The sequence below is a fragment of the Carcharhinus amblyrhynchos genome, unplaced genomic scaffold (genome assembly GCF_965287045.1).
Source record: "Carcharhinus amblyrhynchos unplaced genomic scaffold, sCarAmb.v2.hapA scaffold_49, whole genome shotgun sequence".
Classification (NCBI taxonomy): domain Eukaryota; kingdom Metazoa; phylum Chordata; class Chondrichthyes; order Carcharhiniformes; family Carcharhinidae; genus Carcharhinus; species Carcharhinus amblyrhynchos.
In genome coordinates this window covers 742,655-766,925 of record NW_027649790.1, presented here as the reverse complement: position 1 = coordinate 766,925, position 24,271 = coordinate 742,655, and the positions used below count along the sequence as shown (strand labels likewise).

The 24,271-nt window shown below is 43.4% G+C and overlaps 1 protein-coding gene across 1 annotated transcript in view; it reads left to right on the top strand.

Moving 5' to 3' along the window:
* The first annotated feature begins 2,672 nt into the window (after positions 1 to 2,672).
* Positions 2,673 to 24,271, top strand: part of LOC145337454 (high affinity cGMP-specific 3',5'-cyclic phosphodiesterase 9A-like) — a 56,866-nt gene continuing 35,267 nt past the window's right edge. Inside the window, exons 1-7 of the mRNA XM_080182231.1 lie at positions 2,673 to 2,837; positions 7,226 to 7,296; positions 8,219 to 8,296; positions 17,450 to 17,493; positions 20,204 to 20,258; positions 20,838 to 20,908; positions 22,766 to 22,847. Coding sequence (XP_080038357.1) covers positions 2,766 to 2,837; positions 7,226 to 7,296; positions 8,219 to 8,296; positions 17,450 to 17,493; positions 20,204 to 20,258; positions 20,838 to 20,908; positions 22,766 to 22,847 — 473 coding nt within the window. The 5' untranslated portion in view covers positions 2,673 to 2,765. The remainder of the gene's footprint in view (positions 2,838 to 7,225; positions 7,297 to 8,218; positions 8,297 to 17,449; positions 17,494 to 20,203; positions 20,259 to 20,837; positions 20,909 to 22,765; positions 22,848 to 24,271) is intronic.

Sequence of the window (24,271 nt, the reverse complement as noted above, 5' to 3'; positions counted from 1 at the left end):
TGATAAGCAATGGTATAATCTCTTGATGTAGTGGAATCCTGAATCGTATCAAGAAGGTCCAATATTATATATCTTCTTGTCTATAAAGAAAGCTCATACAGACAAGAGAGACTTGCATTTAGATAGCACCTTTCCGAACCTTAACACACTGCAAAGCACTTTTAGTCAAGTAATTTTGAACTGCAGTCAGTGTTGTAATGTAGGAGGCATGGCACCCAGTTTGCACAAAGCAGGATCACACCATCAGGACTGGGGTAAGGAGAAGGTAATCCGATGGCTAAGTATTGGTCAGGGCACCAGACTGAATTCCTTTGTTCCATCTGAGAGGGAAGGTGGATCCTGGGTTTAACGTCTCACCAAAAACACAGCATTTCCTCAGTACGACACTGGATTGAATGCTCAAGGCTCAGGAGTGGCATTTGAACACACGTACATCCCTTTAATTCAGAGATGAGAGGTGCTACCAACTGACTGAGCCACAACCAACACTCCACCTCAGCAGACCTCAGTATCGGCGATTAAAGGGAACTTCAAACAGGGATGTTGTTCTATTATTGCTAGCCAGTGACTGACACCCACTGGCAAGTGGACATCTGTGAATAAGGGCTAACAGGAACAGAAATCAGAACTGTGCTGTGATGCCCTTCATAGTCAAATAGCTTTTGATGGCATATGCTGTACAGAGTTCACACATTTAAAATGGCCACTTGGATGTTACAATAAAGTGAGATGATGGCTCCTATAGCACAGTGGTTAGCACTGCTGCCTCACAGCACTAGGGACCTGGGTTCAATTCCAGCCTTGGGAGACTGTGTGTGCAAATTCCACACAGACATTCTCTCTGTATCTGTGTGGGTTTCCTCCGAGTGCTCCGGTTTCCTCCCACAATGCAAAGGTCTTGGGTTAGGTGGATTGGCCATGCTAAATTGCCCCTTAGTGTCCAAGGATGTGTAGGTTAGGGGGATTGGCCATGGTGAATGTGTGGGGTTACAGGTATAGGGCCTGGGTAAGATACTCTGTCAGAGTTGGTGCAGACTCGATGGGCCAAATGGCCTCCTTGTGCACTGTAGAGATTCTATTCTATGAACTATACCAAAGTATTTTGATTTATTATTGTCACATGTATTATTATACAGTATTGTTTTTGCACGCTGAACAGAGAAAACATACCGTACATAGGGAAGGAAAGCAGAGAGTGCAGAATGTAGTGTTACAGTCATAGTGAGGGCATAGCGAAAGATCAACTTAATGCAAAAGTGTGATGGCAGCAGGGAAGAAGCCATTCTTGAGTCACTTTGGTATGTGTCCTCAGACATCTGTATCTTTTTCCTGACGGAAGAAGGTGGAAGAGAGTATATCCAGGGTGCATGAGGTCCTTGATTATGTTGGCTGCTTTGCTGTGGTAGTGGGAAATGTAGTCAGTGTCAATGGATAGGAGGCTAGTTTGAGCGAAGTTCCTTGCGGCTTTGGACAGAGCAGGAGACATACCAAGCTATGATACAACAAGAAAGAATGCTTTCTATGGTGCATTTGTCAAAGTTGGCGAGGGTTGTAGCTGACATGCCAAATGTCCTTAGTCTTCTGAGAAAGTAGAGGCATTGGTAAGCTTTCTTAACTATTGCATCCGCATGGAGCAACCAGGACAGGTTTTTAGTGATATGGGCATCTAAAAAGTTGAAGCTCTCGACCATTTCTGCTTTGTTCCCATTGATGTAGGCAAGAGCATGCTCTCTACTATGCTTCCTGAAATCAATGACTATCTCCTTTGTTTTGTTGACATTGAGGGAGAGATTATTGTCATCGCACCAGTTCACCAGATTCTTTACCTCTTTCCTGTTTCGTCATTGTTTGAAATCTGACCCACAACCATGGTGTCATCAGCAAACTTGAGTTAGATGGGAATTTGGTCATACAGTTAGGAATGTATAGGGGAATAGTAGCAGGTTGAGGATACAGCCTTTTGGAGCACTGGTGTTGAGGATGATCGTGGAGGAGGTGTTGTTGCCTATCCTTACTGACTCCAGTCTGTGGGTTAGGAAGTCCAGGATCCGGTCACAGAGGGAGGAGCTGAGCCCCAGGCCACAAAAAATTTGGAGATGACTCTCGTAGGAATAAAAGTGTTAAAGGCTGAGCTGTAATCTACGAATAGGAGCTTGAGTATGAGTGACATCTATCAAGTAGGGTGGTGGAAGGTAAAAGGAAAAGCAGAATAAATGATTAAAAGCATATCTGGGCTGTGGCATAGTCCTGAACAACATGATATGAACTCCCGTCTTTCTGACTAGCTCTGTAACCCTGCTCCTTCTGAAATCCAGTAACGTTGAGTAAAAATAGGACAATGGTGAATGAAAAGTTCTACAGAGAGCCCTCTTCTAATTTCTCTCCTAGTTTTAGTCAACTTTTATTTTAAAACGTCTCCTTAATTTGATCAGTTCCTAATGAGGAAAGTAATTAACTGTTCTCACGGTGAGTGGAATATCAAGACAGCAATAACTGCTGCTTGTGTAATCAGTTGGAATCATTTGGTTTGCCAAGGCAACAACACCCAGCTGCGGACAGATTGGTCGATAGTGGACTGACATCTTCAGATCCCCCTCCCCCCCACCCCCCTCCACACCGCCTTTTCAAGCTTTTGAATTTCAGTTGCACCTGCTCGGGTGTTTTGGGCCGTGACATTTGAAGGGAATTGAGTTGCAGATAGCGGTCCTGGTCTCGCCTCCAGATCCCGGGTGCAGTCCTCCTTCTCCCCAGCCAGTCAGTGGGAAATGGGATCTGCTTCCTCCTCTGGCTATGTACCAAAGGTTATCTATTTGCAGAAAGACAGCATTCTTCACAAGGTAACAAACCTTTCTTGTTCAAGAGTTTTTTTTTGTGTCACTTTTTCTCCCGTCTTCTGAACGTGGTCAGGAGTAATTCATAGTGAAGCACCATTCATAGTTATGGGATTTATAATTGAGATGCAATTTATATTTGAGGTTCCTGTTTATGAAATTCATAATGAATGATTGAGGAGTTGAATTAGGATGTGAGGTTAATGTGTAAAGTTTGTATTGAATTGATATTTGCTTTGATATAAGGCTAATGTGTAAAATTTGATTTATTATTGTCACAAGTATTGTTATACAGTGAAAAGTATTGTGCACTATACAGGCAAAACATACCATTCATAATTACATGGGGGACAGGGAAAAGAGAGGATGCAGAATGTAGTGTTACAGTCATAGCTAGGGTGTAGAGAAAGATCAACTTAGTGCAAGGTAGGTCCATTCAAAAGTCGTGATCTCAGACTCTTGTATCGTTCTCCCAAGGCAGAAGGTGGAAGAGAGTGTACGTGGGGTCCTCGATCATGCTGGCTGCTTTTCCGAGGCAGCAGGAAGGGCAGACAGAGACAATGGATGGGAGGCTGGTTTGTGTGATGGACTGGGCTATGTTCACAAACTATTGTAGTTTCTTGCAGTCTTGGTCAGAGTGGGAGCCATATCAAGCTGTGATATATCTGGAAAGGGCACTTTCTGTGAAAGATGTTAATGACCTGGATGTGGGTACACAGGGCCTAATTTCAAAAATAGCACAAAACTTGAAAACAATGAAGAGCCTAGTAATAGACTTCAAGAGGACACAGATCAGGCAGGTTAAATTTAATATAACTTAGTGTAAAAGTTGAAAGGACAAAAGAAGGCATTGGAAGAAAGATCTCTAGATTCAAATGCTGGCAGGACAAGATGATAAGCTTACAGGATCCTACGCTTTATAGATAGAGGTATAGACAATGAAAGAGTGAAAGCTTTATAAATCATTCATCAGGGTTCAGGTGAGTGTGTCGTGTCCAATTCTGAGCACCACATTTTCAGAAATGAATTCAAGACTTGCAGAAGGTTCAGATGGGATTTACTAGAATGATATGAGAGACAAATAGAGTCAGTTCACTTGCCAACCAATCAGCATCCTTTTCTCATGTAATATAAACTGTTGAGATTCTTCATTTGAAATTTGGCATTCTTGTATTTGTCCTGATGAGTGCAAAATGAAAACCTTCAGCAGCATGTCTCTTTGTAACAAAATTCACAAATTTCACTTGCCTGGAGAATCCACAGAAGCTGAGATCATTTGCATTAGAGCAGGGACACTGAAGGGAAAAGTTAGTAAAGATACCCAACATTATTAAGGGTTTTAATTGAGTGGATGGTGACAATTTATTCCTCCTGACATAATTCATCTTGAGGTGTGATTCCATAGGCAGGTTATCCTTCAGTTCAGCGATGGGTGACCTAGGTTAGTGAGTAGGCCCTCCTCTGTCTCAGTGGGCTTCAAGATTAAATATATTTAATATGCACCAAATATTTCATAATGAGTTATAGAAAATGTTTAATCATTTATATATTAATAGAACTGTCATCAACTTCAAATGGTGTTTGGAAAATAAAGGTGATTTATACTTGTATGTGAACATTAGAAAGAAGGTAAAATTTCAAGTGTGTTTAATTTAAATATTTCTGTGCCTGGAATGGCAGGTTTATGATGGTCAAAGATGTTTGTATGTGTGGGGGTTCGTTCCAATTCGAAATGTGATTCTATTGTGCTTAGATAGGGCTATGATGTGAAAAGTAAATGGAAGTAAGTCATTGCTTAGCAACAGGAGGCCTCTTCCCAGGCGTAAGGGTTTTCCTTTGTTCTTAGCTTCAACTGGAAGCCTGAGCAGTTGGAGACAGAGCATTGGAGAGTGCCCAGTTTTAAACTGCTTCATCCAAAATTGACTCAGAAATACTAGGTAATAACAATGGCTAGACAGCAATAAGGAGAAGCAATTTTTTCTGGAACTGATTACCATATGCCTGCTGTTGACCTTGTTGCAGTTGGTTGAGTAAGGCACATTCAGATGATCAAAGCAGGGCCCTTCCAAACTGTAAGGTTCACGAATACACCGGATGCTGGTGTTACTCACAAGAGTTACCAGGTGAAACACGATGGACAGGATTTTCCATACCAACGGCTGCCAGGGTCATCCAGTCCTGCTGCAAGTCAATGCTCTTTGCGTTGGGCTGCCGAATATTCCATGGTTGGTCCCAACACAACGAGGCCGGAAAATCCTGGCCAATGTGACATTGCTCTGGTGTCAATTCAATCGAAATCCTGAGGGCGGCAGAGTGAAAAAGTTACTCGTGGCCCAGTCGTAAATTCACATCTTTGTGATATTCCAGATAGAAAGGGGAGAGGTTCGATTAAAATAGTCAGATTTAGAGAAGATTAAACCACTGTTCTGGATAGATAGCTTCTTCTCGTTATGTGTGGAAGCGAATGGAAGAGGTAGCAAAGATAGTGTAATAAAGGGGAATGGTGTCAGAGGGCCCCCCTTCTGGCTTGTTGTCAGGTGGCAGAGGTGACTCACCATTGGCCAACAGTGGGATCTTCTGGTCCAACCCTCATCCTATAGCGTTTTTCATGGCTCACCAATGGGAAACTGGTGCAGGCTGGGGGAGGGGGAAGTCACCTCCACAAAACCCCACTGGCAGAAAGGACAGGATAAGCCCACCATGGGAATCCTCCCGACTGTTTCTAGTAATGAGTAGGATGAACCATGGCCATCCTTTCTATCCTCTGGAAATATAAGGCAGGAAGTCTATTCTCTCAAAACACTGGATGATGGAACTTTCAAGACTTGAGACCGATAGACTTTTGTTGGATGGGGGCATCATGGAAAATGGAACAAAGATGAATAAATTGCGTTGATCTAATTAAATAGTTGTGCAAGCTCAAAGGCTGAATGGGCCATTCCTATTCTTTAATAATCCGAAGATTTGGGGCACTTGATCTACCATTGGAGCCAAAGAAATACGAACATATGAAACAGGAGCAGAAGTAGGTCTAGGGGCTGAATGGCCTCCATTTAATAAGATCACGGCTGATCTGATTGTGTTTTTGAGTTTTACATTGCCATTTACCTTAGATTCTTGTTAGGCAAGGGCATCAACCTCTGTCTTAACATTCAGCGATTCCACTTTCTCCACCTTCTGAGGCAGGGAGTTCTAAAGTTGCACAACCTCTAATTTTAAAACAATGTCCCCTAGTTCTGGACTCCCCCTCAAGAGGAAACATCCTTTCCACATCCACCTTGTCAAGATCGTTCAGGATCTTATTTTCCTCAATCAAGTCACCCCTCACTCTTTGAAATTCCAGTGGAAACGAAGATGTTATTAAACTAGAAAGAGTTCAGAAAAGATTTACTAGGATGCTACTGAGAATTGATGGATTGAGTTATAAGGACAGGCTGCATAGACTGGGACTTTTTTTTCTGGAGCATAGAAGGCTTAGGGGTGATCTTATAGAGGTCTATAAAATAATGAGGGGCACAGATCACCTAGACAGTCAATATCTTTTCCCAAAGGTAGGGGAGTGTAAAACTAGAGGGCATAGGTTTAAGGTGAGAGAGGAGAGATACAAGAAGGTCCAAAGGGGCAATTTTTTCACACAGAGGATGGTGAGTGACTGGAATGAGCTGCCAGAGGTAGTAGTAGAGGCGGGGACAATTTTATCTTTTAAAAAGCATTTAGACAGTTACATGAGTAAGATGGGTGTAGAGGGATATGAGCCAAATGCGGGCAATTGGGACTAGGCTTGGGATTTAAAAAAGAAAGGGAGGCATGAACAAGTTGGGCCAAAGGGCCTGTTTTCATGCTGTAAACCCCAGTGATTCTGTGACTCTAAGCCCACCCTTTCCTCATAAGACAATTCTTGGCATCAATCTGCTAAACTTCCTCTGAAATGCCATCAACACCTAATTTACTTTCTTCCTTAAGCAAGGAGACCAAAACTGTACACAGTATTCAGGATGCAGTCTCTCCAATTCCCTGCAGCATAACCTTTTATGTTCAGTTCCTCTCGTAATAAAGGATAGCGTTCCATTAGTGTTCTTGCTGTAGCTGCATGCTAGCTTTTTATGACTCTTATATGAGAACACCGAGATCCTTCTGCTACTGGAATTGTGTAGTTGTTCTCCATTTAACCTAGCTCAGCTTAGAGTTGTGCTTACTCTGTGTATGGTTTAGTATCACACTGGGATAAGAATTTACTAATGAAAGGATTGAAATGTGTTTCGCACATTGCATTGAGAATTGGTCTCAGCAGGGACGGGTTGGGAGTTGGTCGAAGGCCAGTAAATGCTGTTGATGCCCCCAATCCCTGTCGTTTATTCCATGGCTTCAACTGAATGTGATACTCTCGTTCACAGGTGATGTTCAGCAGACACTGCAGACCAAGTGACATTAAAGAGTTGCTGTGTACAACTGTTGGACTGAGCAGGTGAGAAGGGAAACACTGTTCCATTGAGTCTGATGAGGGCTGTTGAGGTTAGAGTTACTTGTGTTATATTAGTGATGATCTTGAGTTAAATCTTAACTTTTGTGTGAATTAAATCCATTTACATTGAAGGCATGCTCTGATTTATTTTAAACTGGTTTACACAGACACTTCAGTGGGAAAAGCGGGTGATCATTTGTCTGTGAGGTAGGCAACAGCTTAAACAAAGAGTCATCTGAACTCGAAATATCAGCTCTTTTCTCTCCTTACAGATGCTGCCAGACCTGATGAGATTTTCCAGCATTTTCTCTTTTAGTTTCACATGCCAGCATCTGTAATAATTTGCTTTTTTACAGCTTAAACATGTTATAATTAATTCACTGTGAATATTGATCCTAATTCTTACGGTAACTGGTGTAATATAAATGCAATTTTAATTTTTATAGAGCCTCCTTACAGCCTCTGAATGGGGAAAGATGCTTTACAGCCAGTGAAGTAAGTTTAAACTGTAGATACTGTTGCAGGAAATGTGGAGGATTATCCAGCAGCTCGCTCGAATGGAGAATCTTACAAACAAAGCCCATGATCATGAAAGCCCTACAGTGCAGAAGGAGGCTATTCAGCCCATCGAGTCTGCACCGATCACAATCCCATTCAGGCCCTATCCCCATAACCCCATCCATTTACCCTAGCTAATCCCCCTGCCACTAAGGTAATTTAGCATGGCCAATCCACCTAAACCGCTCATTTTGACAGTTTTGTCTGAATGGGATATCAAGAGCGGGCTGCTGGTGACTTATAATTTAAACAGAGGCAGGTGAGGATTCCAGTTGGCTTAGACAATCAGCCAATCGAGTTGAGCAGATGAGTATGTGATCTACTGATGAAGACCATGGCTGTTTCTCCATTCTGTCTCGTTATTTAGGAACACCCTCATTATGCTCATGGATCAAGACAACGCTATTATATCCATAGACCCAACTATGCCAACTAATACACAAAGGTAAGACTGTCTGAGCTTTTACATAATGGTTGAGCCCGAAGTGACGTAAGCTGTACATAGTGAAATCAATGAGGGACAGTCCATATTGTGTCAAGACACTGTTTGAACTCAGGTACATTGGTGTCAGGGTCTCCAGCCTATTATCTCAGTTTATAGCTGAAATCAACCAGACGCTACTCTAATGTAGAGCAGATTCCATGTATGTCCAACAGTATGAGGCATCGATGGGGAAAGTAAGGACCTGGTTGTCATTTTAGATTTGTTTTTGATTTGATTTATTATTGTCGCATGCATTAGTATACAGTGAAAACTTTTGTTTCTTGCACGCTTAGCAGACACAGCATACCGTACCATAGAGAAGGAAAGGAAAAGGTGCTGAATGTAGTGTTACAGTCATAGCTCGGGTGTAAAGAAAGGTCAACTTAATGCGATGTAAGTCCATTCAAAATTTGATGGCAGCAAGGGAAGAAACTGATCTTGAGTCGGTTGGTAAGTGACCTCAGAATTTTGTACCTTTTTCCTGATGGAAGAAGGTGCAAGAAGGGGTGTGTGGGGTCCTTGATTATGATGGCTGCTTTGCTGAGGCAGCAGGAAGTGTAGACAGAATCAATGGATGGGAGGCTGCTTTGCTTAATGGACTGGCTTCGTTCACGACTCTTTGTAGTTCCTTGCGGTCTTGGGCAGAACAGGAGGCATACCAATCTGTGACACAACCAGAAAGGATGCTTTCTGTGGTGCATCTGTAAAAGTTGGTGAGAGTCGTAGGGGACATGCTGAATTTCCTTAGCCTCCTGAGAACGTTGGTAGGCTTTCTTACCTATTGCATTGAGCACTGTATATTTATTGTCATATGACATATCCCTAATGGAAAGATTTTGACACATTAAAAATCATGGTGGTTGCAAAAACTCTCAAAAATGAAAGACTCGTATCAAGAGCAGTGTAATCATATCAGAACTGGCAGCAACTCGGTCATTATCAGCTGACACTGCAACCAACTAATGAGCCAGATGCCATTCTATAGGAGTCTTTGCAGTGTCGGGGAAGTTTCCTGCATAACTTTCCTCAACAGGAATGTTAATCGAATAGAGAATATGAAGCAACTGTAACAACAACCGATATTATTGTTGCAAGTCATTCCCCAGGCCTTTTACAGCGAGAGTTAGGGTAGATAAACAGGAACGTAGGGTGTCTCAGTGGCACAATGGTTAGCACTGCTGCCTCGCAGCAGGGACCCAGCGACCCAGGTTCAATTCCAACGTTGGGTGATTGTCTGTATGGAGTTTGCCTGTTCTTCCCCAGTCAGCTTGGATTTCCTCCATGGGCTCTGGTTTCCTCCCAAAATCCAAAGACATGCAGGTTAGGTGGATTGACAAATTTAAATTGCCCCTTAGTGTCCCAAGATATATAGATTAGGGGGATTAGTGAGGTAAATACGTGGGGTTATGGGGATAGGGCCTAGTTAAGAAAACAAAGGCGGGGGTTGATGCAGACTTGATGGGCCAAAAGGCCTCCTTCTGCTCTGTAGGAATTCTATGAACTTGGTTGAAGACATCTTTTTTAAGGTTTTCAAAGGAGAGGGACATTCACAGAGTAGGAATGAAATAGTTACTTCTCATGAGTGCCCTCCACTGAAGGTCTCAATTAGATGTTAGGTCCTTTTATTTGCGTATGTGAAGTACCTCATGCCTGCTTCAGACAGTTTGACAGGTTTTTGGCCTTTTTTGGTGTGACAGGTGATGCACTTCCTGTTCGTAGTAAGCATGGAGCTTACGGCTCATTACATTATGGGCCTAGTAGGCTATTTAGTGCCCAATAGGTGGTATGTAGCTGAATGTTTAGACCCATATCTTCAAAGAAACACTAATCTAAACTAGGACAGTTCAAAGATGTGTCAATTAAGGAATTATTTCAACATTTTGACTTTGGAAGAAGGTTTATGTCATTCCTTTTACAGGATGTGATAGAATAATCCAAAATACTACTTATTTAATGTTGTTACTGTTAGAAACTTGGAAACAGGAGAGGCCCTTGTAGCCCCTTGAACATAGTTTGTCATTCAATGAAATGGATCTTATGAAGGTCAATGAGTAATAACATAAAGCCTTCCTAGGCTCCATACTCCTTTTATACCATTGCCCGGCAAGAATTGGTTGATCTCAGATTTCAAAACTCTGTCTGGATGATGAAGGGAGACTCAAGGAAAATTGCAAAAACCTTTAATTGTGAAACTCATAAATTACATTGAACCAAGCTAGTTGTTTAACTTGGACTTTGTGGAGAGCCAGAATAAAGCAATAAGCACATCAATTAAGGTTAGACTTCTGCACAATTTTTTCTCTTTTACAGAGTAATGGGTAATAGCGTGATGAGTCAACCAACGATGACTGGGATTGAGGTTATAGGATGGCACAGGACGAGGGACCCAGGTTCCATTCTGGCCTTGGGTGACTGTCTGTGTGGAGTTGTATATTCTCCCCGTGTCTGCATGGGTTTACTCCAGGTTGTTAACCGAGATCCTTGCTCCTGTTACTTGTTAGATGCAAAAACTTCGGATTTTCCAGCCGCACTCAGAAAATCCCAATGGAGATCAACGGATGTTTGCATGGTCCACCACCCCTCCCTGCCCACTACGATTCCCATGGCGGGTGGGATGGGAAGATTTCCCACTTTATCGTTAAATTAAATCACATCTTTATTAGGAAAATGTAGAAAAACTTTAAATACTTGTTTTTGCTGCAAGACTGATTCTCTTATACTTTATCACAAATAAATGCTCCCATTCCCTAATAAATCTATATAGTGAGTTTTGAATTAGTTATACTTTTCTAATGGACCTATAGGGATGTCTCTACCCACTCGTGCGAGGAGAGGGTTCAGACTTCATTAACTTACAGCTTGAGTTTTCTGTCTTCTTCTGTTTTGTTCTTCTCTGTTCATTCTGTTTTCCAAAAATTCAATATTTATTCTTTTAAGCCTGGCTGAGACACATGCATTTTTACAAATAGGCACTGACGTGCCATTTAATTTTGTTTATTACGGCTGTTTGACATTAGGGCAATGTCCTCAGACTTCTTGTAGTCAAATCAGATTTATAGTTCCATTTCTGTACCTGGTTCCTGTCCATTTGTTCAATGAGACAAACTTATTATCAGGGATCTCGCTGATATGTCATAGTCAAACTTTCCCTTGAAAACAACCGCTGTCCAGTATCTTGCTGACTTTATACCCATTGTAAAACAAAAAACATTTATCGCAAGTAAACAAAGCAGTCCACATATTGAGCCTGGAGTTAAAATTTTCTGTCCTGAAGTTAGCCATATTTCCCATCAAGCCATAGTAGGGTCCTTTCTTTGTTGGCCATTTTGTATTAGACTACAGGGTGGCTCTGGTTTCCTCCTGCAGTTCAAAGATGTGAAAGTTCACTGGATTGGCTATGAGAAATTGCCCCTTAGTATCCCAAAATGTGTAGGTTAGGTGGATTAGTCATGGTAAATGTGCAGGGAGATGGGGTGGGGGTGGGGGTGGGGGGGTAAATGTGTGGCGTGGGAGGCTGGTAAGATGCTTTCAGAGAGTTAGTGCAGACTCAATGGGCTGAATGGCCTGTTTCTGCACTGGAGAGATTCTTTTATAGGGATAAGACTGGGACAAATTCACTGAACTCTTTTTAGAACATGGTTTTTTATTGTTATTTATTTGAATATTCTTTGGAACATAGGAGTCAAGGAGGTCTCCCTTTTTAAGACAAAAATGAGTAGAATTTTTTCTCCCAAAGGGTCATTGGTGTGTGGAATTATTCTCCCCAGTGTGACAATTATCCCTTTAAGAGTAACCAAGTAAGGGTCACATGATCTGAACAACCAATCAAGACCTGCAGGGAAATCTCTCTGGGGAAGGAGTGTCCTCAGCAGCAGTGCATTATGGAGTAGGTGTGTACTTGTAGCTGAAGATGCAATCTTGTAAAGAAAGTTCCTTTGGTCAAGTAAAGGAGCCTCCAGGAGTACATTTTGACACAAAGGAAGTATTGAAGGCTGAGTCATTAAATTTATTCAAGGTAACATTAGGTGGAGGAGTTGAGACCACGGTCTGATCCACCGTGATCTTATTGAATGGTGAAACAGGCTCAAAGGGCCAAATCATAGCATCCCTATGGTGTAGGAAAAGGCCATTCAGCCTAACAAGCCTTCAGTGACAACAATCCGCCCAGGCTCTATCCCCATAACCCAATCTTAATTACCCTGGTAATCTGTATAACACTAAGGGGCAATTGAGCATGGCCAATCCACTGAACTAGCTTGTCTTTTGGACTGTGGGAGGAAACCAGAGCACCCAGAGGAAACCCACGTAGACATGGAGAGAATGTGCAAACTCCACACAGACAGCCATCCAAGGCTGGAATTGAACCCTGGTCCCTGGTGCTATGAAGCAGCAGTGCTAACCGTTATGCCACCATGCCGCCCCAAATGATCTACTGTACCTGTGCCCCTATGGTTTCTGTATTGTTAGTCATGATGGAAATTGTCTCTGTGGAATGCAATTGGGCTGTTTGTGTGAGAAAGGTGTCCGGATAGACATATTATGGCCAAATTAGCCATTTTACTGTCCAGTTCCTATAGGGATGCTTCCCCTTGACTGCACTGTGGAGTTGTGGTACAAGAGTCAAAGTTACGGAAGTGAACACTGTGTTGAAGAAAGATGATAATCCACAGAGAATATCAGCGTTGTTTATAGTATGGTGTTGTTTGGGTTTGTCAGTTCTACATAATAAGTCCTGGAGGCAATGGGAATGTTGGTCTCCAAGCAGCAGCGAGTGATAACAAATCACTTTTTCCCTAAGCATCAGCAGCTACCCTTATCGTGAATCAGTGCTGCCTTTTTCAGGCGGTGAACCCATCAGGAAAGTGGAATGAGAAGAGAGCCATTGCTTCGAGCCTGGGTGAGCTCTGACGAAGAGCCAGACTTGAATCTTTGGCTCTATTCTCTCTCCACAGATGCTGTCAGACCTGCTGAGTTTCTCCAGCATTTTCCTGTTTTTGTTTCAGATTCCAGCATCTGCAGTATTTTGCCTTTGTGAAAAGTGGAATGATTTTGTACTCTCATTAAAAAGCCTTTGCCGATATTGACAATGATAACTGCCCATTTAAACTCATTTCCCTGCCACGAGAAACACTGCAAAGCTGGCAGGAATATACGAATGTACAGCGATACGTGAGATGTGGGTGTCACTGGCAAGGCAGGCATTTCTTGCCCTTGTCTCATTGCCCCTGAATTGAATGGCTTGCAAGGTCATTTCAGAGGGCAGTTCAGAGTCAACCACATTGCTGTGTATCTGCACTCACGTGTAAACCATACCAGGTATGGCTGGCCTTCCCCAAAAGGCAATCAATTTTTTTACAATTATTGATGAGTTTTATAGCCACTGTCGCTGATTTATTGATTGAATTTAAATCCCACCAGCTGCTGTAGTGGGATTTGAACTCCTGTCCCCAGATCATTAAACTGGGCCGATCCTGTGACATTGACATTATGCTATCACCTCCCCAAGACAAAAACAATTTAGAACATAAATACGCACCAAAGGACTTAGAATGGTGATTGAAGTTCCTGAATTTTGATTTGATTTATTATTGTCACATGTATTGGGATACAGTGAAAAGTATTGTTTCTTGCGTGCTATACAAAGTATACCATTCACAGAGTACATAGGGAGAAGGAAAGGAGAAGGTGCAGAATACAGTACTACAGTTACAGATAGGATGTAGCGAAAGATCAACTTAACAAAGTAGATCTATTCAAAAGTCTGATGGCAGCAGGGAAAAAGCTGTTCTTGAGTACCTGATCTCAGACCTATGTATCCTTTTCCTGACAGAAGATGGTGGAAGAATGATGTCTGGGGTGCATGGGGGTCCTTGATTATTTTGGCTGCTTTTCCAAGGCAGCAGAAAGCGTAGACAGAGTCGATGAATGGAAAGCCGCTTTGTGTAATGGACTGGGCTACATTCACAACCCTTTGTAGTTTCTTGCAGTCTTGGTCAGAGCAGAAGCTTTCTATGGTGCATCAGTACAAGCTGGTGAGAGGCATAGCAGACACGCTGAATTTCTTTAGCCTCCTAGAAGATAGAGGCGCTAGTGGGCTTTCTTAACTATATGACTGCGTGCCTTAATAAATCTTTCCTCTAGCTCTTCTAACCATGCTTTATACAAGGGCAACACTTGCTGCCAAATTTAACGGAGGCATCAGTGATCTAGCTCACTGGCTAGAGAGCTAATGAGAGCCCCTTGCTTCCTCCTTTTGGGAAGGCCTGCCAAGTTAAGTGCCAATCAGACTCTTAACTGGGCAGCAGTGAACCTCCCACAGGATCGAGGAGAGTGGGGTGGAAATCCTCTCCCCTGAAAGCTGCCAGCCAATCAAAGGTAGGCAAGTATGCATTTCTCACCAAGGAAAAGGTTGGTTTCTGCTGTTAATGCACCTATCCAAGGCCCAAGATCACCTAAGGGTCCATGGGGTGATAGTGAGGTGTGTTGTTGATCATGGTGGATGGGGGTCAGCAACAAGGGCAGGGAGATGGCTCCCAGTGGGCCGATCCAACCCCATGCCAGGTTTCTCGATCAGGCACAATGCTGTTGAATGAAGGCATCACCCCAACCCCCATTCCCCGGCCTTCACCAGCACCCCAGGAGCCCAGAAGCAAACGAAACAAGGTTTACATCAGTTCCAGCAAGTCTGGCCCACTCACCTTCTTCAGGAGCCTCCTGTCCAGTGGATAGAGGAGAGCCGGTGGATGTGGTCTTTCTGGATTTTCAGAAGGCGTTTGACAAGGTACCTCACAAGAGGTTATTGCAGAAGGTCAGGGGACATGGAGTTGGGGGTAGGGTGTTAGCGTGGATAGAGGATTGGTTGTCAAATAGGAGGCAGAGAGTGGGGGTCAATGGGTGCTATTCGGATTGGCGGATGGTGACTAGTGGGGTGCCCCAGGGGTCAGTGCTGGGGCCTCAGCTATTTACCATTTATATAGATGATCTGGAGGAGGGAACCGAGTGTAGGGTGTCGAAATTTGCTGATGACACCAAGATTGGGGGAACGGCAAATTGTGCGGAGGGTGTGGAGAGTCTGCAGAAGGATCTAGATAGGCTGGGCAAATGGGCCAGGAAATGGCAAATGGAATTTAATGTTGGCAAGTGTGAGGTGGTCCACTTTGGTAGGAAGAATGGTAGGAAGGACTATTACTTACGTGGCGAAAAACTGCAGCAGGCGACGGTGCAGAGGGACCTCGGGGTCCTTGTGCATGAGTCGCAAAAACCCAGCTTGCAGGTGCAGCAGGTGGTCAGGAAGGCGAATGGGATGCTGGCCTTCATAGCGAGGGGGATTGAATATAAAAGTAGGGAGGTCTTGCTGCAGCTGTATAGGGCATTGGTGAGGCCGCAGCTGGAGTACTGTGTGCAGTTTTGGGCGCCGCACCTGCGCAAGGATATTTTGGCCCTGGAGGGAGTGCAGAGGAGGTTTACTAGGCTGATACCGGAGTTGAGGGGATTGAGCTATGAGGAGAGGCTGAATAAACTAGGCTTGTACTCGTTAGAGTTTAGAAGAATGAGGGGAGATCTCATTGAGACGTATAAGATGATGAATGGGATGGATAGGATAGAGGTGGAGAGACTCTTCCCGCTCAAAAAAGACAGTAGGACTAGGGGGCACAGCCTCAAGATAAAGGGGAGGCGGTTTAGAACGGAGTTGAGGAGGAACTTCTTCACTCAAAGGGTGGTGAATCTCTGGAATTCTCTGCCCGTTGAAGTGGTGGAGGCTGCCTCGCTAAATATTTTTAAGAAGCGGGTTGATGGGTTTTTGATAAGAGAAGGGATTGAGGGTTATGGGGAGAGGGCGGGAAAGTGGAACTGAGCCACGACAGATCAGCCATGATCTTATTGAATGGCGGGGCAGGCTCGAAGGGCTAGATGGCCTACTCCTGCTCCTATTTCTTATGTTCTTATGTTCTGTCTGATTGCTGGTCTGGGTCTCCTGGTTGTCTGGTAGCTCTTGGAGACAGGCGCTTCACCTGCTAAGGCCCAGGAGAAAGATAGTGGCACTGTGGTAACATCACTGGATGAGTAATTCAGAGGCCCGGGCTAATGTTTTGGGAAAATGTGTTAAAATCCTATGAAGGCAATTGGTGGAATTTGAATTGTATTAATTCTGGAATTGAGAGCTAGTCAGTAATGGTGACCATGAAACGATCATTGTTGTAAAAACTCATCTGCTTTACTGTTATCCCCTAGGGGAGAAAGTATATGCTGGTCTGACCTGCATGTGACCCCAAACCCACCACAATGTGGTTGACTCGGAATTGCCCTCTGAGAGGACGTTGTAAGCCATTGGGTTCAAGAGCCAGAAATGCTGGTTGCTCTTGGGATGCAATGTCTCATCTTGTCAGCTTGGATCTTGTTTGTCTCTCTCAAGGGAACCTTGAATTGGATTTTGGGTTTGGTTTTCGGAGCAAGCGAGGAATGGGTTTGGGTTTGTCTGGCCCACTCTGAGCATTGGCTTTGTAACTTTAAGGATGGAGTAAAAAAATTAGAAAAATCTAATGTTGGTCTTGCCAGTGATGACCACAAAGAATAAAGGGAGAAAAATAATTCTAACAGCGGGCAAGAGACTGCCTGATGACAATGACTGTTAGCACTGACTTTCTGTTGGATACAGTAAGAAGTCTCACAACACCAGGTTAAAGTCCAACAGGTTTATTTGGTAGCAAACATCACTAGCTTTCGGAACATTGCTCCTTCAGTAGGTGAGTGGGGGAAGGAGCAGTGCTCCAAAAGCGAGCGGTGTTTGCGACCAAATAAACCTGTTGGGCTTTAACCTGGTGTTGTGAGACTTCTTACTGCGTTTACCCCAGTCCAACGCCGGCATCTCCACATCATTTCTGTTGGATAGACAGGGCCAACTCCGCAACTTTTAAATTCAACCTGTGTCTTATCTCTCACTGAAACTGAATTGTTTGCATGTGATCATATCAAGGTGGTGATTTAGAATGGAAACTCTTGTCAAGGTTACTCACTCTCAGTCAGCCTTTATTTACTTGTATTTATTTTATGTACTTCAGTCAATTAAGTGTAATGGAAAAATTCTCTCTCAATGTTGTTTAATTTATTTTCCAGTTCTCCTTACAGAGTGGTCCCTCTCAGTGCGAGACAGCAAAAAGGTATCGACCTCTTACACATCATGGATGTATCTCTTGAAATTGAAATGTGTATATTTATTTATTTATTCTCACAAATAGGCTTATATTAACACTGCAATGAAGTTACTGTGCCACGCTCCGGCGCCTGTTCGGGTACACTGAGGGAGAATTTAGCACGGCCAACGCACCCAACCAACACGTCTTTCAGACTGTGGGAGGAAACCGGAGCACCCGGAGAAAACCCACACAGACACAGGGAGAATGTGCAGATTCCACACAGACAGTGACCCAAGCCAGGAATCGAACCTGGGTTCCTGGCACTGTGAGGCAGCAATGCTAACCACTGTACCACCGAGCCGCTGCAAAACCTGTTGGGAATTGGTGCTAAATCTTGCTCGTGGTTTATAATTGGCTGAGTTTTATGGGGCTCTGTGTGTTACATCTCCTCCTATCAACCCCTCCCTTCAATCTGTAGCTAAAATTTGGGGGTGAGGAGCCTGCCCATCATAAATTAATGCTGAGAGCAATGTTAATCATTTTAAGCAAGACTTGCGTCTTCCACTCAGTTGGCAGTCTCGCCAAGCTGGCAATCCTTTAGTCTCAGAAGTGCCATCTCTGAGAAGTGCCCACTGCTGGGACTATAGGCAGTCCTTCCACACTGAGGAGCACAGGTAAGTCTGGTGTCAGGGGCCTTGGCAACAGAGGTAAGAGGACTGGGGAACCAAGTTCAAAGGGGCCAAGTTGACCTTTTGGAGCGATGTTCCCAATGAGATCAGAGGATCCACAAAAGAGGCTCCTGCCACTCCCCATCTCTCCTTGTCTGACATTAGCCCACACAGTTAAAGTTGATGGGCTTCCCACAAGTTATTCCCCCCCTCCCGCTCACCCCCACAACATTAGTAAACTATCAGTGGGGCGTGATGAGAGTGCCCAATTTGCCACTTAAGGGCCCATGGGTGGGCTAGCTGCCCATCTCCTCCCCTGCAAAAGTTTCAGACATGTCAGAGGGTGAGGGGGAAGGCCACCCATTGGATTCTACATGTCCTCCACTTCTAAATCTATGGCAGGAGAGCATAAAATCCATATTTCACATTGGATTGTTTTCTGAATGAAAGGCTTGTCCTGTGACTGGAGCAATCTTGTGTGAAATTTATCAGAATTCAAGGTGATCTGAATGAAATTTATAAAATTATGAGAGGGCTCGATAGGATAGCCACTGAGTGGTAAGACTGCCTACAGTCCCTTGGCTGGAGAGCCTGGAACTGGGAGATAGTGTATCAGGATAAGGAATCATCATATAGGCTTAACGTGAGGAGACATCTCTTCACTGAGAGGGCGGTGAGTTGTGGAAGTTGAGGCATTGGAAAGACTTTGATCAATAGGTTTTTGGACACTAAAGAAATTAAGGGATATAAGAATAGATGGGATTTGAGGCAGAGGGTCAGTTCTGATCCTATTCAATCTTAGGGCAGGCTTGAGGGAGTGTGTGGGTTATGTCTGCTGGACAGTAAATGTATACATTCTGCTAGTAAATTCTCTAGAGATCTTTCCAATCAGAATATTGGCCTCCAGCAGAACTATAGATTACTCAGGACGATCATTCCAGGTTTAAATTCCCCTCTGTACCATTTGTGGCCTTTAGTGAGCATTGGAATGTGAGCTGGAACTGCTAAGCTACTAAAGTTATTGTGTAGTACTCGATACTTTTTGATTTGATGTATTATTGTCACATGCATTAGTATACAGTGAAAATATTGTTTCTTGAGCACTATACAGACAGAGCATACCATTCATAGAGCAGGAAAAGAGAGAGGGTTCAGAATGTAGTGTTACAGTCATAGCTAGGGTGTAGAGAAAAATCAACTTAATGCGAGGTAGGTCCATTCAAAAGTCTGATGGCAGCAGGGAAGAAGATATTCTTGAAACAGTTGGTACCTGACCTCAGACATTTGTATATTTTTCAGGATGGAAGAAGGTGGAAGGGAGAATGTCCGGGGTGCGTGGGGTCCTTAATGATACTTTTCCGAGGCAGCAGGAAGTGTAGTCAGTCAGTGGATGGGAGGCTGGTTTGCGTGATAGATTAGGCTACATTCATGATCTTTTGTAGCTTTACTTAGGTTCGTAAAAGATCCAGCAAAAACAGGCAGAGAAAGCAGTCTGGGATGTACAAAATCCCAACTTTAGACTCTAGATTATAATGTGGTAGAATCATTAAAGAGTCACTATCTTGAGAGGCGGGATAGTAGGTGCCTCTTAGACTAGGAACACTATACTTCCTATAGAATAGAGATATGCTTCATGGTTTTCAGATTGACACTAAAGCAGACTGGGTTCCTGATGGGCGTGGTACATCAATAATTGGATAATGGGCTTTTACTTGTTAGTCAGTGACTGCTCAATGGCTGTGATGGTTTTTGATCCACGGCAAGGATTTTAAACAAAAGATATGATTGTGTGTCTGAGATTCTGCAGTTGCTGAGCCTCAGGCATCTCCTGGGTGATGCCCAAGGAGTTAACTCCAGCTCGTACTGTCTTTGGGTGAGATTGTCCACCCTCTCCCTCCTTCCACCGCCCCCACCCCCAGCACCTGTGGGCCAGGTTCTGATCCATTGCATTGTTTTTTTGAATCTCAGTCACTTCATTGTGAAACATATTGAGGAGTCCCACGAAAGTGGATACAATTAGCCTTGTGGATTCTAATGTCTGACATCAATCACCTTTCCACCTCCAGAGGAAGACGACTTGTTGCAGAACGTTCTGACCCAAGTTGCCGACCAGTTTTCAAGGTAATCTGGTATTGGTCCTCAACTATTTTCTTTCTTCTTATACTGCGGAGGGTAGTTATTTATTCTGGGATGGAGTTCCACTGAGACGGAAAGCCCCATGATCCTTCACTCAAAATGGACATCCATCATATGCGAGCGAGGACAGGTAAATGTTGGAAACTTTGCCAAGCCCTGAGGGATATCACGGTCATGTCTTGTCCATCCCCACGTTCACACCTGTGCACTCCTTCTGGCTGGGATCAGTGGATAACAATCATCGATGGAGATTCTGTATGGTCCTCCCCGCAACACCCACACCACTTTGTTCACGGAACACTGAGTATTATGTTCATGTTGCTTCCCTTTTGTCTTTAGCCCTCTTTTCTTTAAACTTCCTGGACCCTTTAGCACCTCACGACTAAGTCTTAAGGTTTAGAACATGAGAAAGGACCCAAGATAGCAAAAGGAATCTATATTCCACACTCCATTGTAAGATGTATTGGAGCATTCATGCTCCCATTACCAGGGCAAATACAAATAATCCAAATACAAAGGTGATCAGATGAGGTATATTTGTCGTAACAGTTGATTCTCTTGCAGAATTTTCAAAGTCAGTGAACTTAAAACGGAAATCTCAAGCAGGTTGGCAGCGTTGGAGAAGAGGGTTGAATGTAAGTTGACATCTGGAACTTTCCTATTACAGACGCCATCGGTGCTAATAATAATGGCAAAAAGTCCTGCAAAGGATTGGGTATGTCTACTTCCAGATCAAAGCTTTTCACACCATACTTGCAGCAAGAGCACCGGGGATTAAATGTAAATGGGGGTTATCCATTTTTTTTTAAACAATAAACTTACTTTGGGCCCAAGAGACCATTTCAAAATTGGGCATTTAAGATCAAGCTTGAAGCGTGAGGAGTAACCAAAAGAACGAAGCCACCCAATAGTGAGCTGCCATTTCTGTCCAGGATTCATCTGAAGCACCCAATGAGTGCCTGGAGGATTGCTCAGGTGCTTTGTTCTTTTATCTCCAAATTAAATTGAGTTTAACAAGCTTCACATGCAACCGTTGTGTGTTTAAAAGCAAAATGTTGCAGATTCTGGAATTTGAAACAAAAACAGAAAATGCTGGAAAATCTCGGCGGGTCTGACAGCATCTGTGGAAAGAGAATAGAGCCAACATTTCCAATCTGTGCGACCCTTCATGAGAGCATAGTTCCACTATTTCAATGATATATTTGCTATATTTGAATCTGCAGCTGTAGAATGTACACAACTTAATGGGTTCCATCCTGCACTCAGAGTTACTTTTGACATGGAGCAGACAGATCAGCTCCCTTTCCTCTCTGTGCTAATTGAGAAGTCTATCTAACGGAAGCCTACTTTCACCCGTCAATATATTCCTACAATTTCAATTGAGATATTATTTTTTCTTATTCTTTCAAAGGATGTTGCAAGCTCGGCCAACGTTTAGTACCTTTGAATTAAGTGCTGGGGGAGTCATTTTGGAGAACATTTAAAATTCAATCACATTGCTGTTGGTTTAGAGTCTTATGCAGGCCAAATCACACAAAAAGGTGGCAGATTTCCTTCACTAAAGGACATTAGTGAACCGGGTGGACTTTTTATGACAATCGACAATAGTTTCATGGTCATAATTAGACTTGTAATTCTGGATTTTTATTGAATTCAAATTTCACCATCTGTCATGGTGGGATTTGAACTTGGGTCTCCAGAGCATTACCCTGGGTCTCTGGATTACTAGTAAAGTGATAATGCCACTATGTACTGCCTCCCCTAGTGATATTTCCCCTAACAAGGTGCTGCCTATCTCAAGAACGAGTGCTTTGGTATATGAATTTGTGTTGGTGAGATGCCAGTTATGTAGGCCATACATCCCAATGACTGGTGGATCGTATCAAACAGCATGTCCCTTTGCAACAGGCAAAGTACTAATTTTACTCAACAAGCCATACTTACCATCAGTTAATGTGGAAAATGCCTGATTATATATCACTTGCTTTTGAATTTCTTGGGCATCTTTTCCATGAGGCTTTTAGGATTTTTTGAGGGAGAACGCTTGGGTGGGATGGTGCCCCTTCCAGTCCAAAACAGTCCACACTTTCAAATCCACCTGTACTCGAGTGAAGTATGAGATTTGATAACAGAAAAATATAGTTTGGAAATTTGAACATGTTGAAAAAGAGATGGTGTACATTTAGTTTACTCCAATGAATCGCTCCCAGAGAAATCGGGCACCAGACCAACAGATTCATTTTCTCCATTAGGGACCATCTGAGACGTATTAGATTAGCAGATTATAGTTACATTTATTAGGCAATAGACAGTGGAGAGGGGAAAATTTAGCAAATAAAATTAAACCAATTTTCTCACTGGACGACAATAAGAATTGAAGTAAAACATGGTCCAGATCAGATCCCCTGGCCTCTGTCCATGGCTATAATGTGAGTTTAGAATCTTTCTGGTGCACCTTTGATTTCTTACCATTGTTTGTCCTTTGTTTCCAGTGGAAGGTTTAAAGGTGGTGGAAATAGAGAAGTGTAAGAATGACCTGAAAACTCTTAAAGATGAATTATCTTTGGGAAGCAGGTGAGAGATCTGAGTAACTGATGGGTATTGTTACTTGTCCTGCACGAAGATTCATTATGATAAAACGGGCAATGCCACTAGCAGCTACCCTCCTTGTTTCTCACCCATGCCCAGTGAGGCAAATGAAACACATTTTATTTATTTTTCATTTTATTTCATTCTATTTATTTATTTATTAGTGTCACAAGTTGGCTTACATTAACACTGCAATGATGTTATTGTGGAAATCCCCAAGTCGCCACACTCCGGGTACACTGAGGGAGAATTTAACACAGCCAATGCACCTAATCATTACATTGTTCATGCTTTGTGTCTGTTTTCATGGCTTTTTTTTCCTGGACCAGGTGGCTGGCCTGTCACCAGAAGCTGTGACTTCCAAGGCACCACTTCACATCGAGCATGGCTGAACTGTGTTGGGTGTATTAACCAGGGTGGCACAATGGTTAGCACTGCTGCCTCACAGCACCAGGGACTTGGGTTCAATTCCAGCTTGGGTCACTGTCTGTGTGGGCTTCCTTCAGATGCTCCGGTTTCCTCCCACGGTCCAAAGATGTGTGGGTTAGGTTGATTGGCCGTGCTAAGTTGCTGTTTGGTGTTAGGAGGACTGGCTAGGGTAAATGCATGGGGTTATGGGGATAGGGCCTGGGTGGGATTGTGGTCGATGAAGACTTGATGGGCCAAATGGCCGCCTTCTGCACTATATAATTCTATGATAAAATGTCCAGACCAAATGCACCAATGGACTGGAAAGTAAATCCAGTTTGGAGAAGTTCCCTTCAAATAGTGCCTTAGGACCTTTAACATCCATCACTGAGAGTAGACAAGACCTTGGTTTAATGTGTTATCTGAAAGATGCTACCCTCCTGGGCAAAGGGGCAACACTCCCTCAGTGCTATAATGCAGTATCGGTCTACATTATCTGCTCAAGTCTGAAATGAGGTTTGAACCAATGACCTCTAACCCAGAAGCAAGAATATAGATACTGAGCCAGAGTTGAACACCTGGGTAGGAGAGAAGGTGAGTTTTTTATTTGTTCAGGGCATGTGGATGTCACTGGCATTTATAGCTGTCCCGGGTTCAATTTCCAGATTGGGTCACTAGCTGTACATTCTCCCCATGTCTGCGTGGGTTTCCTCCAGGTGCTCCGGTTTCCTCCCACAGGCTAAAAGACATGCTGGTGAGGTGCATTGGCCATGCTAAATTCTCCCTTCACAACAGATGCTGGAGTGTGGTGACTAGGGGATTTTCGCAGTGACTTCATTGCAATGTGAATGCATGCCTACTTGTGACACTAATAAATAAACTTAAACTTTAAAAACGAAATGTCCTCCATTTCAGAAGGCATTTCAGAGCCAACCACATTGCTGTGGGCGTGGTGTTACATGTAGGCCAGGCCAAGTAAAGATGGCAGATTTCCTTCCCTA